Raw genomic sequence first — 13,421 nt, forward strand, 5'->3', positions numbered from 1 at the left:
GTTATGTACAATTAATGTTGTCAAAATACACACTTGGATCCTTCGGGAGGACAGTGGAAATGCTTTTGCCACAAGACGGGCAGAAAGCAGCAACTTCACTGGCTGTACTTCTCCAGAACATCCTCCCATCTGAGGATCATACATACCCAGGATGACTCGAATTATGGAACACATTCGTACAGGATAATGATGTCAACGAGATAAAGTCAGTTGATCAAATGAAAATGCTGGCCTGACAGATGGCTCCAACTTCATCCTGTTTCCCTACTTGTATGTCTCATAACAATAAAAATGCTTTCAAATGAGCTGATGTAGGTAATAGCTCTTAGCTTGCCAATAAGTTAGGGAATCTTAACCTGTAATGGCTGGGTCAATAAAGCTAGGATCCTTAACCTTGTCAAACTGTAATAAAAAAAAAAAAAAAAAAAAAAGAGGAGGAAGAGGAGGAGGAGGAGGGCAAGAGGAAGAGGGAGGAGAGGAGGAGAGAGGGAAGAGGGAGGAGGAGAGAGGGGAGAGAGAGAGAGAGAGGGGAGAGGAGAGAGAGAGGAGGAGGAGAGGAGGAGGTGAGGAGGAGGAGGAGGAGGAGGAGGAGGAGGAGGAGGGAGGAGGAGGAGGAGGGAGAGGAGGAGGAGGAGAGGAGGAGGAGGAGGAGGAGGGAGGAGGAGGAGGAGGAGGAGGAGGAGGAGGAGGAGGAGGAGGAGGAGGAGGAGGAGGAGGAGGAGGAGGAGGAGGAGGAGGAGGAGGAGGAGGAGGAGGAGGAGGAGGAGGAGGAGGAGGAGGAGGAGGAGGGGAGAGGAGGAGGAGGAGGAGGAGGAGGGGAGGAGGAGGAGGAGGAGGAGGAGGAGGAGGAGGGAGGAGGAGGAGGAGGAGGAGGAGGAGGAGGAGGAGGAGGAGGAGGAGGAGGAGGAGGAGGAGGAGGAGGAGGAGGAGGAGGAGGAGGAGGAGGAGGAGGAGGAGGAGGGAGGAGGAGGAGGGAGGAGGAGGAGGAGGAGGAGGAGGAGGAGGAGGAGGAGGGGAGGAGGAGGAGGAGGAGGAGGAGGAGGAGGAGGAGGAGGAGGAGGAGGAGGAGGAGGGGAGGAGGAGGAGGGAGGAGGAGGAGGAGGAGGAGGAGGAGGAGGAGAGGGAGAGGGAGGAGGGGAGGAGAGGAGGAGGGGAGGAGGGGAGGAGGAGAGGAGGAGGAGGGAGAGAGGAGGAGAGGAGAGGAGGAGGAGGGAGAGGGAGGGAGGAGGGGAGGGACGACATGATGATGACGATGGCAATAGTAATAATAATAATAGTACTAATAATAATAATAATAATAATAATAGTAATAATAATAATAGTAATAATAATAATAGTAATAAAAGTAATAATAATAGTAATAATAATAATAGTAATAATAACAATAATAATAATAACTAAAATAATAATAATAATAATAATAATAATAATAATAATAATAATAATAATAATAATAATAATAATAATAATAATAATAATTTATTTATTTATTTATTTATTTATTTATTTATTTATTAACAATTTGAGCACACATACAGAGGTACAAAAAAATACAGATAAGAGCAGCATGCCAAAGCCACTTATACTATGCATAGCATTACGGACTGGCTTAAAATTAACTTAAGATTAACTAAGCAATGATGAAATCAGTGATAAAACATTAATGTAAACAGATTACTATAAAGCACAAGTGAATATTACAAAGACAGGTCATATGGTTGCATGCATTGTTGTACATTCTGTAGAATGGAGTATTCTGTTAGGTAGTGTATTTAAAAAATAATAAAGTTAGATTGGGTTTTAGGTTTAACATTTATGTGATATAATTGTGAGAAACATTTAAGATATACAATTTATAAGGTTCAGTTATTCAGTATTTATTTGGTTTTGGGTGAGTACGTGATCTTTGAGAAGAGACTTGAATTTATAAACAGGTAGTGTTTCTTTTATATTTACAGGTAATGAATTCCAGATTTTAGGGCCTTTTATGTGCATTGAGTTTTTGCATAGTGTGAGATGGACATGAGGAACATCAAAGAGTGATCTGTGCCTTGTGTTATGGTCATGTGTTCTGTTGAGGTTGGCAAGGAGATGTTTGAGGGGAGGGTTAATATCAGAGTTAAGTGTTCTATGTATGTAATAGGTGCAGTAATAAGTATGGATGTTTTGTATGGTGAGTAGGTTTAGTGTATTGAATATTGGTGGAGTGTGCTGCCTGTAGTGAGAATTTGTTATCATTCTAACTGCAGCCTTTTGTTGGGTAATTAGTGGTCTGAGATGGTTACTTGTTGTTGAGCCCCATGCACAAATTCCATAGGTGAGATAGGGGTAAATAAGAGAGTGATATAGGGCCAGGAGGGCTGACTGTGGAGCATAGTACCGTATCTTCGATAGTATGCGTACAGTCTTGGAAATTTTCTTAGAAATTTGTTGTATATGTGTATGAAATTTGAGTCTATTATCAAGGTGGATTCCTAAGAATTTTCCCTCTGTTAGCTTTGTGATAGGTGATCCGTTTATCATTATGTTAAGAGGGACATCTGTAGCTCTGTTACCACTGAATGAAGTAGGTTTTGTCAATGTTTAGTGTAAGTTTGTTAGTCCTCATCCAGGTAGATATTTTCTGTAATTCGGTATTTACAGTATTGGCTAGCGTGACTGGGCTCGGGTGGGAGAAGACGTATGTAGTGTCATCTGCAAATAGTGTGGGTTTGAGTAATTGCGAAGCAGTTGGTAGGTCATTTATGTATAGGAGAAAGAGAAGAGGGACAAGGACACTTCCCTGTGGGACACCAACTGTAATTGGTTGTGCAGAAGAGTTTGCCCCATTTGCGTACGCATATTGGCTTCTGTTGCTGAGGTATGACTTGAGGTAGTTGAGGGAGTGCCCTCTTATACCATAGTGTGACAATTTTACGTGGAGCAAGTCATGGTCAACTGTATCAAAAGCTTTACGTAAGTCAATGAAGATCCCCAGTGGGACTTCTTTTTTCTCTATTGCAGTGTATATATGTTCTAGCATGTGTATAATAGCATCATTAGTATTTTTATTAGGCCTGAATCCAAATTGGCAGGGGTTGAGTATGTTTTGGGAGATAAGGTAGGAGTAGATTCGTTTATGAATTAATTTTTCGAAGATTTTTGAGAGAGGGCGTAAGTTGGATATTGGCCTATAGTTATTCAACTCTGTTTGGTCTCCTCCTTTGTGGATTGGGGTGACCCTTGCTATTTTGAGTACTGTAGGGAAGGTGGAGGATTCAATAGATTTGTTAAAGAGTGTTGCAATGATTGGTGATAGCACTTTTGACACTTTTTTGTATATAAAGGGTGGTAAGGTATTTAAATCTCCTGCCTTGTTTTTTAGTGTGTTGATAATAAGGGAGACTTCGTATGGGTTAGTCGGAGCTAGGAACAGTGTGTTCGGGTAGTTGCCGGTGAGGTAGTCATTTGGTGGGATATCTGAGCTTGGGATTTTATTGGCAAGGTTTTGTCCTGTAGTGGAGAAGAAATCATTGAGTCTGTTTGCTGTTTCTGTTGGTGGGAGTTGGGGTTCATCTGATTTTGCTAATTTTATTTCGCTATTTCGTGATATCTTTTTTGTTCCCAGAATTTCTGATAGGGTTTTCCAGGTTGGTTTTCGTAAGTTGGATAATCTGTTCTCATAATACAATTTTTTTGCCCTTCTTATCAGGCTGGTTAGGATTGACGAGTAACGTTTTGTTTGGTCTCTGGTTATGTGACTCATTCTGTACTGTTTTTCATATTGGTGTTTTGTATTTATGGATTTGAGAATGCTGGGTGTTAGCCAGGGACTGTTCAGTCTCTTAGCTGTCATATGTTTAGTTTTTTTAGGGCAGTGCTTGTTATAGAGATATTGGATCTTTTTTAGAAAATTATTAATACATTCGTCAATATCTGTATAGATTTCTAGCTCAGTGTGCCAGTCAATGTTTGCTACTGCTGTTGTGAAGTTATTAATGGCTGCCTCATTGTGAAGTCTGAAGGTGACTTTAGTAGTGTCTTGGGGTAATTTACCAAGAGTTGTTATGAGGAAAGTAGGGTAGTGGTGTGTGGTATTATCTGTAATTATGCCTGATTTTAAAGGGGATATGGTGTTGGTCCAGATGTGGTCAAGTAGGGAAACACTAGTCTCTTGTAGGTTTTGTTACTGTTGGTAGCAACATACAGTTACTCATTGTGTTTGTGAATTCAGTAACGTGTGGGTCCTGGTCTTGCAGGAGATTTATATTGAAGTCACCTGAGAGTAGTAAGTGATCTTTGTTCATGCGTGCATCAGTTATCATACTTCCTAGGTTTTGACTAAATTGGCTAATGTTTGACTGTGGAACTCTGTAGATGTTTATCAATGTGAGAGATTTTTGTAGGTATTTGGATTTGAATTTAGCTATTATATATTCCCCATGTTCATCCCTTGTGCAAGTATTAGTGATACATTCTAGTTGGTCTGAGTAGTATATAGCTGTGCCACCCCCTTGTTGGTCTGGCCTACAGTTGTGTATGGCTGTGTAACCAGGAATGGCATAGACATCTGTACTATCAGGCTTTAGCCAGGTTTCAGTTAGTGTAATGATGGACATATTGGCATGTAAGGAATTTAGTAATGCTATGAGGTCATCGTAATGCTTGCTTAAAGATCTGATATTGTAGTTAAAGATAGTTATGTTGTTGTTGGCACTGTGAAGTGCCTTTGATTGTTCTGCAGTGTAGTAATTACAGTAACTGTTTGATTCATTTAAGTCATTAAATAAGAGGTTGGTATCAGGATCAATGCTTGTAATCATAAGATTTGTAGTGAATCTATAGTTAGAATTAAGTATAAAAACAAAGTAAATAGTCTTAAGCTAAAAAATAGCACCTGAATTATTTAACAAATGTAAAATAATGAGCTAAGGTAGTTTTTTTTTTTTTTTTTTTTTTTTAAGCTAAAATAAAGGAGACAATATAAAAGGGACTAATACAAATAAAGTGATGATCAAATAATGGAGCTTGGGAATATGATAGTAGGTAGTACTATAAAGGTAATTCTTTAAAGTTAGAATTATAGTATAAAATTATAATATAAAAGGGACTAATATAAGTTGTGGTGAACAATAAAGTGGTAATCAAATAAATGAGCTTTGGAATATAATGGCAAAATTGTGAACTTATTCTACTTTAGCACCTGAGAATAGCACCTTGATTATTTTAACAATTGTGAATATATAAACTAGGGTAGTTATATAAAGCTAAAATAAAGGAGAAAATATATAAGGGACTATAATTAAGTAATGGTAAACAAAGTTAAATGGACAGATGGTCACTATGAAATAATATTGGTTTAGGAGTAAGATCTGATTTGTAATATTAAATAAATTGAGCAGTTTATTGCACAAAATAAAAGTAAAAAAAAAAAAAAAAAAAAAAAAAAAAAAAAAAAAAAAAAAAAATGAGGAATTGGTACTAGCTAGCAAAAGATAGTTTTGGTACTTGCAAAAAAGTAATTGGAATATACACTAATTGCATACATAATGAAAAGTGACTAAAAAACAAGTAGTGATAAACAAAATTAAATGGACAGGTAAGAATAATGAATATTATTAATTTGGAGGGTCAAGATTTGACTTGTAATTTAAAATTATGAGCAATTAATAGCAGTAAGAAAGAAGTATAGAGTATTGGCGGTAGTTGGCATTAGCTAGTGATGAAAAATAATAAAAATAATAATGCACAATATAATAGTAATGTACACTATATGCACCACACATATATGTATTGGGTATTAAGGGTACTTATCTAATCTGTTACAGAAATGTCAGCTTTTTCTAAGGAAGGTAGAGAAATCATGTTCGTTTGAGATGGTATATTGTTGTCCTGTTGATGTTTTCCTTACTAGTATTTTCCCATCTCGCGTGAAACACTGATGTATTTTGTTTTCCTGTTTAAGTTTTCTCAGCCTGAACAGAAGGTTTTGACGTTTTTTTGTTAGACACTCATTTATGTACACTCCATTTTTCATTGTAATTGCTGATTTAATTAGGTCCTTTCTTTTATCGTATGAATGAAGTCGGATCATTATACTGTGTTTACTTCTGGTTTTCCTAACAAACATGTTTCTTTGATTTCATTGTTTTGCACGATGACTTGTACGTGGTTCTGTATTATCCTGATAGCAGTTTCTTTGCACTGTGCTTGTGTTATATCACTAGGAATGTGTATCTGTTTATTATAACTGCATCAGACAACTTATCTTGTTCAGTTTTGTCGTCTTGGAAATCAAGGTATTCATTTAGTCGAGTGTGTATGTTCTGATTCCAGTCCTTGATTGCTTCTTCAACCTTCATATTTATTGTTGTTATTTGCTCAGTGTGACTGGCTATAGCCGCTTTTAGAGTATTTTCTGTGTCAACACTTCCCGATGTAATCTTCTCTTCAAGGTTTTGGATCTTTTTCTCTTGAAGCATGAAAAACAAAGTCCACCCCTGACATTGACATGATAAGGGGAGATAACATCTGATAAGAGCTGATGTTTGATGAGCATACACGAGGGTGGGGGAGGGTGCACCAGAAAAGAAAAGATTAGACGACCATCCCCCGGCTTTGTTTTGGCTGGTACACAAACATTTCTGTCTGTCTATCTGTCTGTCTGTCAAGCTCCCTGTCTATCTGTCTAGCTCTCTGTCTCAGAGAGAGCCACAAGACTGTGTCATCACCTTTACTCACATCTTCAAGCAGAGTATAGCACTTTGTCTGGATTTTTGGGTTATCCTAGGTAATTTATACTATGTATACTTGTATTTATGTGTACCTGTGAGACAGACAAAGACAGATTGAAAGATAGACAGAGATAGATAAAGCCAGAGACAGACAGACAGACAGACACAGATAGACAGAGATAGACAAAGACAGAGACAGATAAACAGAGACAGAGATAGACAGAGATCGACAGACCCTAAACTTGGGGTTAACATCACATTCCTCTTAAAAGAGAAGTGTTAATATGACATTACATCAGTGAATCCTTGGTGTTTGCCGCACTGTTTGCTCCAGCTGGCGCTTAGTTTAACTGGCACTCCCACAAGGTACTAAGTGGTCCCAGATTTTTTGAACGTATATATAGGTTTGGACCGTTTAAGGGTTAAATTTAGTAATTTATACAGAAGGGGTTACTAGGCCCTTGCTCCCGGCATTTTAGTCGCCTCTTACAACACGCATGGCTTACGGAGGAAGAATTCTGTTCCACTTCCCCATGGAGATAAGAGGAAATAAACAAGAACAAGAACTAGAAAGAAATTAGAAGAAAACCCAGAGGGGAGTGTATATATATGCTTGTACGTGTATGTGTAGTGTGACCTAAGTGTAAGTAGAAGTAGCAAGCTGTACCTGAAATCTTGCACATTTATGAGACAGAAAAAAGACACCAACAATCCTACCATCATGCAAAACAATTACAGGTTTCCGTTTTACACTCACTTGGCAGGACAGTAGTACCTCCCTGGGCGGCTGCTCTCTACCACCCTACTACCTAGAACTATTATCATCATTATTATTATTATATTATTATTATATCCCTAGGAAAGTATTAAACCCATAAGGACATAGAGTGTCTGGGAACTGAGAAGTACAGCCTCTCTTCACTTAGCAACATACTCATTTATCGATGACTCGGACTTACAACGGGCTATCTGACTAGTTATTTATTTTTTTATTTTATTATCACACCGGCCGATTCCCACCAAGGCAGGGTGGCCCGAAAAAGAAAAACTTTCACCATCATTCACTCCATCACTGTCTTGCCAGAAGGGTGCTTTACACTACAGTTTTTAAACTGCAACATTAACACCCCTCCTTCAGAGTGCAGGCACTGTACTTCCCATCTCCAGGACTCAAGTCCGGCCTGCCGGTTTCCCTGAATCCCTTCATAAATGTTACTTTGCTCACACTCCAACAGCACGTCAAGTATTAAAAACCATTTGTCTCCATTCACTCCTATCAAACACGCTCACGCATGCCTGCTGGAAGTCCAAGCCCCTCGCACACAAAACCTCCTTGACCCCCTCCCTCCAACCCTTCCTAGGCCGACCCCTACCCCGCCTTCCTTCCACTACAGACTGATACACTCTTGAAGTCATTCTGTTTCGCTCCATTCTCTCTACATGTCCGAACCACCTCAACAACCCTTCCTCAGCCCTCTGGACAACAGTTTTGGTAATCCCGCACCTCCTCCTAACTTCCAAACTACGAATTCTCTGCATTATATTCACACCACACATTGCCCTCAGACATGACATCTCCACTGCCTCCAGCCTTCTCCTCGCTGCAACATTCATCACCCACGCTTCACACCCATATAAGAGCGTTGGTAAAACTATACTCTCATACATTCCCCTCTTTGCCTCCAAGGACAAAGTTCTTTGTCTCCACAGACTCCTAAGTGCACCACTCACTCTTTTTCCCTCATCAATTCTATGATTCACCTCATCTTTCATAGACCCATCCGCTGACACGTCCACTCCCAAATATCTGAATACGTTCACCTCCTCCATACTCTCTCCCTCCAATCTGATATTCAATCTTTCATCACCTAATCTTTTTGTTATCCTCATAACCTTACTCTTTCCTGTATTCACCTTTAATTTTCTTCTTTTGCACACCCTACCAAATTCATCCACCAATCTCTGCAACTTCTCTTCAGAATCTCCCAAGAGCACAGTGTCATCAGCAAAGAGCAGCTGTGACAACTCCCACTTTGTGTGTGATTCTTTATCTTTTAACTCCACGCCTCTTGCCAAGACCCTCGCATTTACTTCTCTTACAACCCCATCTATAAATATATTAAACAACCACGGTGACATCACACATCCTTGTCTAAGGCCTACTTTTACTGGGAAAAAATTCCCCTCTTTCCTACATACTCTAACTTGAGCCTCACTATCCTCGTAAAAACTCTTCACTGCTTTCAGTAACCTACCTCCTACACCATACACTTGCAACATCTGCCACATTGCCCCCCTATCCACCCTGTCATACGCCTTTTCCAAATCCATAAATGCCACAAAGACCTCTTTAGCCTTATCTAAATACTGTTCACTTATATGTTTCACTGTAAACACCTGGTCCACACACCCCCTACCTTTCCTAAAGCCTCCTTGTTCATCTGCTATCCTATTCTCCATCTTACTCTTAATTCTTTCAATTATAACTCTACCATACACTTTACCAGGTACACTCAACAGACTTATCCCCCTATAATTTTTTGCACTCTCTTTTATCCCCTTTGCCTTTATACAAAGGAACTATGCATGCTCTCTGCCAATCCCTAGGTACCTTACCCTCTTCCATACATTTATTAAATAATTGCACCAACCACTCCAAAACTATATCCCCACCTGCTTTTAACATTTCTATCTTTATCCCATCAATCCCGGCTGCCTTACCCCCTTTCATTTTACCTACTGCCTCACGAACTTCCCCCACACTCACAACTGACTCTTCCTCACTCCTACAAGATGTTATTCCTCCTTGCCCTATACACGAAATCACAGCTTCCCTATCTTCATCAACATTTAACAATTCCTCAAAATATTCCTTCCATCTTCCCAATACCTCTAACTCTCCATTTAATAACTCTCCTCTCCTATTTTTAACTGACAAATCCATTTGTTCTCTAGGCTTTCTTAACTTGTTAATCTCACTCCAAAACTTTTTCTTATTTTCAACAAAATTTGTTGATAACATCTCACCCACTCTCTCATTTGCTCTCTTTTTACATTGCTTCACCACTCTCTTAACTTCTCTCTTTTTCTCCATATACTCTTCCCTCCTTGCATCACTTCTACTTTGTAAAAACTTCTCATATGCTAACTTTTTCTCCCTTACTACTCTCTTTACATCATCATTCCACCAATCGCTCCTCTTCCCTCCTGCACCCACTTTCCTGTAACCACAAACTTCTGCTGAACACTCTAACACTACATTTTTAAACCTACCCCATACCTCTTCGACCCCATTGCCTATGCTCTCATTAGCCCATCTATCCTCCAATAGCTGTTTATATCTTACCCTAACTGCCTCCTCTTTTAGTTTATAAACCTTTACCTCTCTCTTCCCTGATGCTTCTATTCTCCTTGTATCCCATCTACCTTTTACTCTCAGTGTAGCTACAACTAGAAAGTGATCTGATATATCTGTGGCCCCTCTATAAACATGTACATCCTGAAGTCTACTCAACAGTCTTTTATCTACCAATACATAATCCAACAAACTACTGTCATTTCGCCCTACATCATATCGTGTATACTTATTTATCCTCTTTTTCTTAAAATATGTATTACCTATAACTAAACCCCTTTCTATACAAAGTTCAATCAAAGGGCTCCCATTATCATTTACACCTGGCACCCCAAACTTACCTACCACACCCTCTCTAAAAGTTTCTCCTACTTTAGCATTCAAGTCCCCTACCACAATTACTCTCTCACTTGGTTCAAAGGCTCCTATACATTCACTTAACATCTCCCAAAATCTCTCTCTCTCCTCTGCATTCCTCTCTTCTCCAGGTGCATACACGCTTATTATGACCCACTTCTCGCATCCAACCTTTACTTTAATCCACATAATTCTTGAATTTACACATTCATATTCTCTTTTCTCCTTCCATAACTGATCATTTAACATTACTGCTACCCCTTCCTTTGCTCTAACTCTCTCAGATACTCCAGATTTAATCCCATTTATTTCCCCCCACTGAAACTCTCCTACCCCCTTCAGCTTTGTTTCGCTTAGGGCCAGGACATCCAACTTCTTTTCATTCATAACATCAGCAATCATCTGTTTCTTGTCATCCGCACTACATCCACGCACATTTAAGCAACCCAGTTTTATAAAGTTTTTCTTCTTCTCTTTTTTAGTAATTGTATACAGGAGAAGGGGTTACTAGCCCATTGCTCCCGGCATTTTAGTCGCCTCATACGACACGCATGGCTTACGGAGGAAAGATTCTTTTCCACTTCCCCATGGACAATAGAAGAAATAAAAAGAACAAGAGCTATTTAGAAAAAGGAGAAAAACCTAGATGTATGTATATATATATATATGCATGTGCGTGTCTATGAAGTGTGACCAAAGTGTAAGTAGGAGTAGCAAGATATCCCTGTTATCTTAGCGTGTTTATGAGACAGAAAAAGAAACCAGCAATCCTACCATCATGCAAAACAGTTACAGGTTTTTGTTTCACAGTCATCTGGCAGGACGGTAGTACTTCCCTGGGTGGTTGCTGTCTACCAACCTACTACCTATACCTGACTAGTATGCATACCTAAATAATGTATAATATAGTTGATTTCCTCTATTCTCTTTATTACTATATACAGTACACTTCTGTATAAACATTTAAATATACCAGTAATGTTATAAATGGTGCAAAGGTGACATTAAAACAATATCAAAGATGGTTGACACAAACCCACTACCATTATGGCATGCTCCTCACTTAGAGATGAATTTGTTTACCAACGTGGTCTTAGGAACGGAACTGTCGTTAAGTGAAGAGAGGCTGCAATATGAGCTGACCCAAGGAAAAGGAGCTCCCACCCTCTGGATCAAAAGCACTTCATCAAAATCAAAGCATCCCCTTCAAAAGAAAGGATCAATATACAGTAGGACCCCCGTATCCACAGGGAACACATTCCAAGTACCTGCCTGTGGATATTAGCAAACCCTATAAGTACTATACATACCTATTATAAAGTTTAATTGATAAATTATGCTTCCCCTCACTTTTTCAGTGATGGGAAGCCCTTCACAGATTCTCTTAGACTTTGAAGAATTGCCAGCTTCTCTACTTTTGCACTCTGGGGCCATTTTTATGCAAAATTAAGAGGTATTTCTGGGCCACAGTAAACAGCAGATTACTGAAGCCCCAGATAACAAATCAGTGGATACAGGGGTTCTACTGTAACTGTAAAGAGGTTTTACTCCTCAGACTTAGCATATGGTAGAATCATGATGACTGCATTATAAACAAGAAAAATAATAAAATCTAGTACTGTACTTCAAGGCCAAACATTAAAAATAAAACAAAACTAATATACATTAACATAATACAGTTCAATATTATGTTAATTCATTATTATGGTATTACTGTATAACTCGTGCATACTGCACAAGTTATACAGTAAAAATATAAATATTTTCTTATAAAGTAGCTGCAAAAGGATAAAATCAAGAGACACCTTACCTTCCAGGGCCACGAGAGAGAGTGTGGCATGCATGGAATAGCAAAATGCTGGAAGGGCAAACATTCTGACTGCAGGCATTGTAATGTGTGGTAACCCAAACTTCCCTGACGCCCTCATGACTTCCAAAACAACAAACGTTAACATCATCTGTAAAACATAATAATGGATAGACCCCCAAAAATTACCAAATTTCAAAATAAAATTAACACTGATACAAGTGTGGAACAAAAAGAAATACTGTAATAGCATTATCTTTTAAGCTTATTTTCATCAATACGTACAGACTTCCCAAGGTTTTACACTAGTCTTAGCATGCACATACAGAGGAACCTCGGTACTCGTACTTAATTCGTTCCAGAAGGCTGTTCGAGTGCCGATCTGTTCAAGTACCGAACGAATTTTTCCCATAAGGAATAATGTACATTTAATTAATCTGTTTCAAACCCCCAAAAATACACTTACAGTGACTTTGCGGTGAATTTTCGTATGGTTGTTATGTACAGGAGGGCCCCACTTATATGGCAGGTTAGGTTCCAGGCTACTGCCAGAAAGCAGGCATCGCCAGAAAGCAGAATGCCATTTTTTTCCACTTATAAATGCATATAAATGCCACATAACAAGTTTACACCAACATATATTAAGTTAGTAACAGAACTAGGTATTAAAACAATAAAAAGTATAATACACACACAGTACACCCATTACTTACCTTAAAATATTTGCAGTCTTAATGTTGGGTGAGAGGTGAGTTTTATTTGTAGGAAGTCAGGTTAGGGAGGTATGGCAGCAAGCCAGGCCAGGCCAGCCCACCCCACCCAACCCCACCTACATGTAATATACAGTGGGCTCCCGCATTACGATATTAATCCGTTCCTGAGAGCTCATCATAAGCCAAAATTATCATAAGGCGAATTAATTTTCCCCATAAGAAATAATGGAAATCAAGACACCCCAAAGTATGAACAAAAAAAATTTTTACCTGAAGAAGACATGCACAATTACTACTCTACTAAGAATAGACTACATGACACTTACCTTTATTGAAGATCTGGTGATGATTGATGGGATGGGAGGAGGGGAGAGTGTGGAAGTTATTGTTTAGAAAGGGAATCCCCTGTCCATAGAAGTCTGTACCTCCCATTCCTTTAAGATTTGCCTAAAATGGGCCACAACATTATCATTGTA

The 13,421-nt window shown here is 39.1% G+C and overlaps 1 protein-coding gene across 1 annotated transcript in view; it reads right to left on the reverse strand.

Moving 5' to 3' along the window:
• LOC128695072 (uncharacterized) overlaps positions 1 to 12,383 on the reverse strand; it is a gene marked incomplete at its 5' end in the record, with an annotated part of 93,315 nt that extends 80,932 nt beyond the window's left edge. Inside the window, 1 exon segment of the mRNA XM_070091473.1 lies at positions 12,236 to 12,383. Coding sequence (XP_069947574.1) covers positions 12,236 to 12,383 — 148 coding nt within the window.
• Between the last annotated feature and the right edge of the window lie 1,038 nt (positions 12,384 to 13,421).

Source organism: Cherax quadricarinatus, chromosome 35, assembly GCF_038502225.1.
Source record: "Cherax quadricarinatus isolate ZL_2023a chromosome 35, ASM3850222v1, whole genome shotgun sequence".
In the NCBI taxonomy this organism is placed as follows: domain Eukaryota; kingdom Metazoa; phylum Arthropoda; class Malacostraca; order Decapoda; family Parastacidae; genus Cherax; species Cherax quadricarinatus.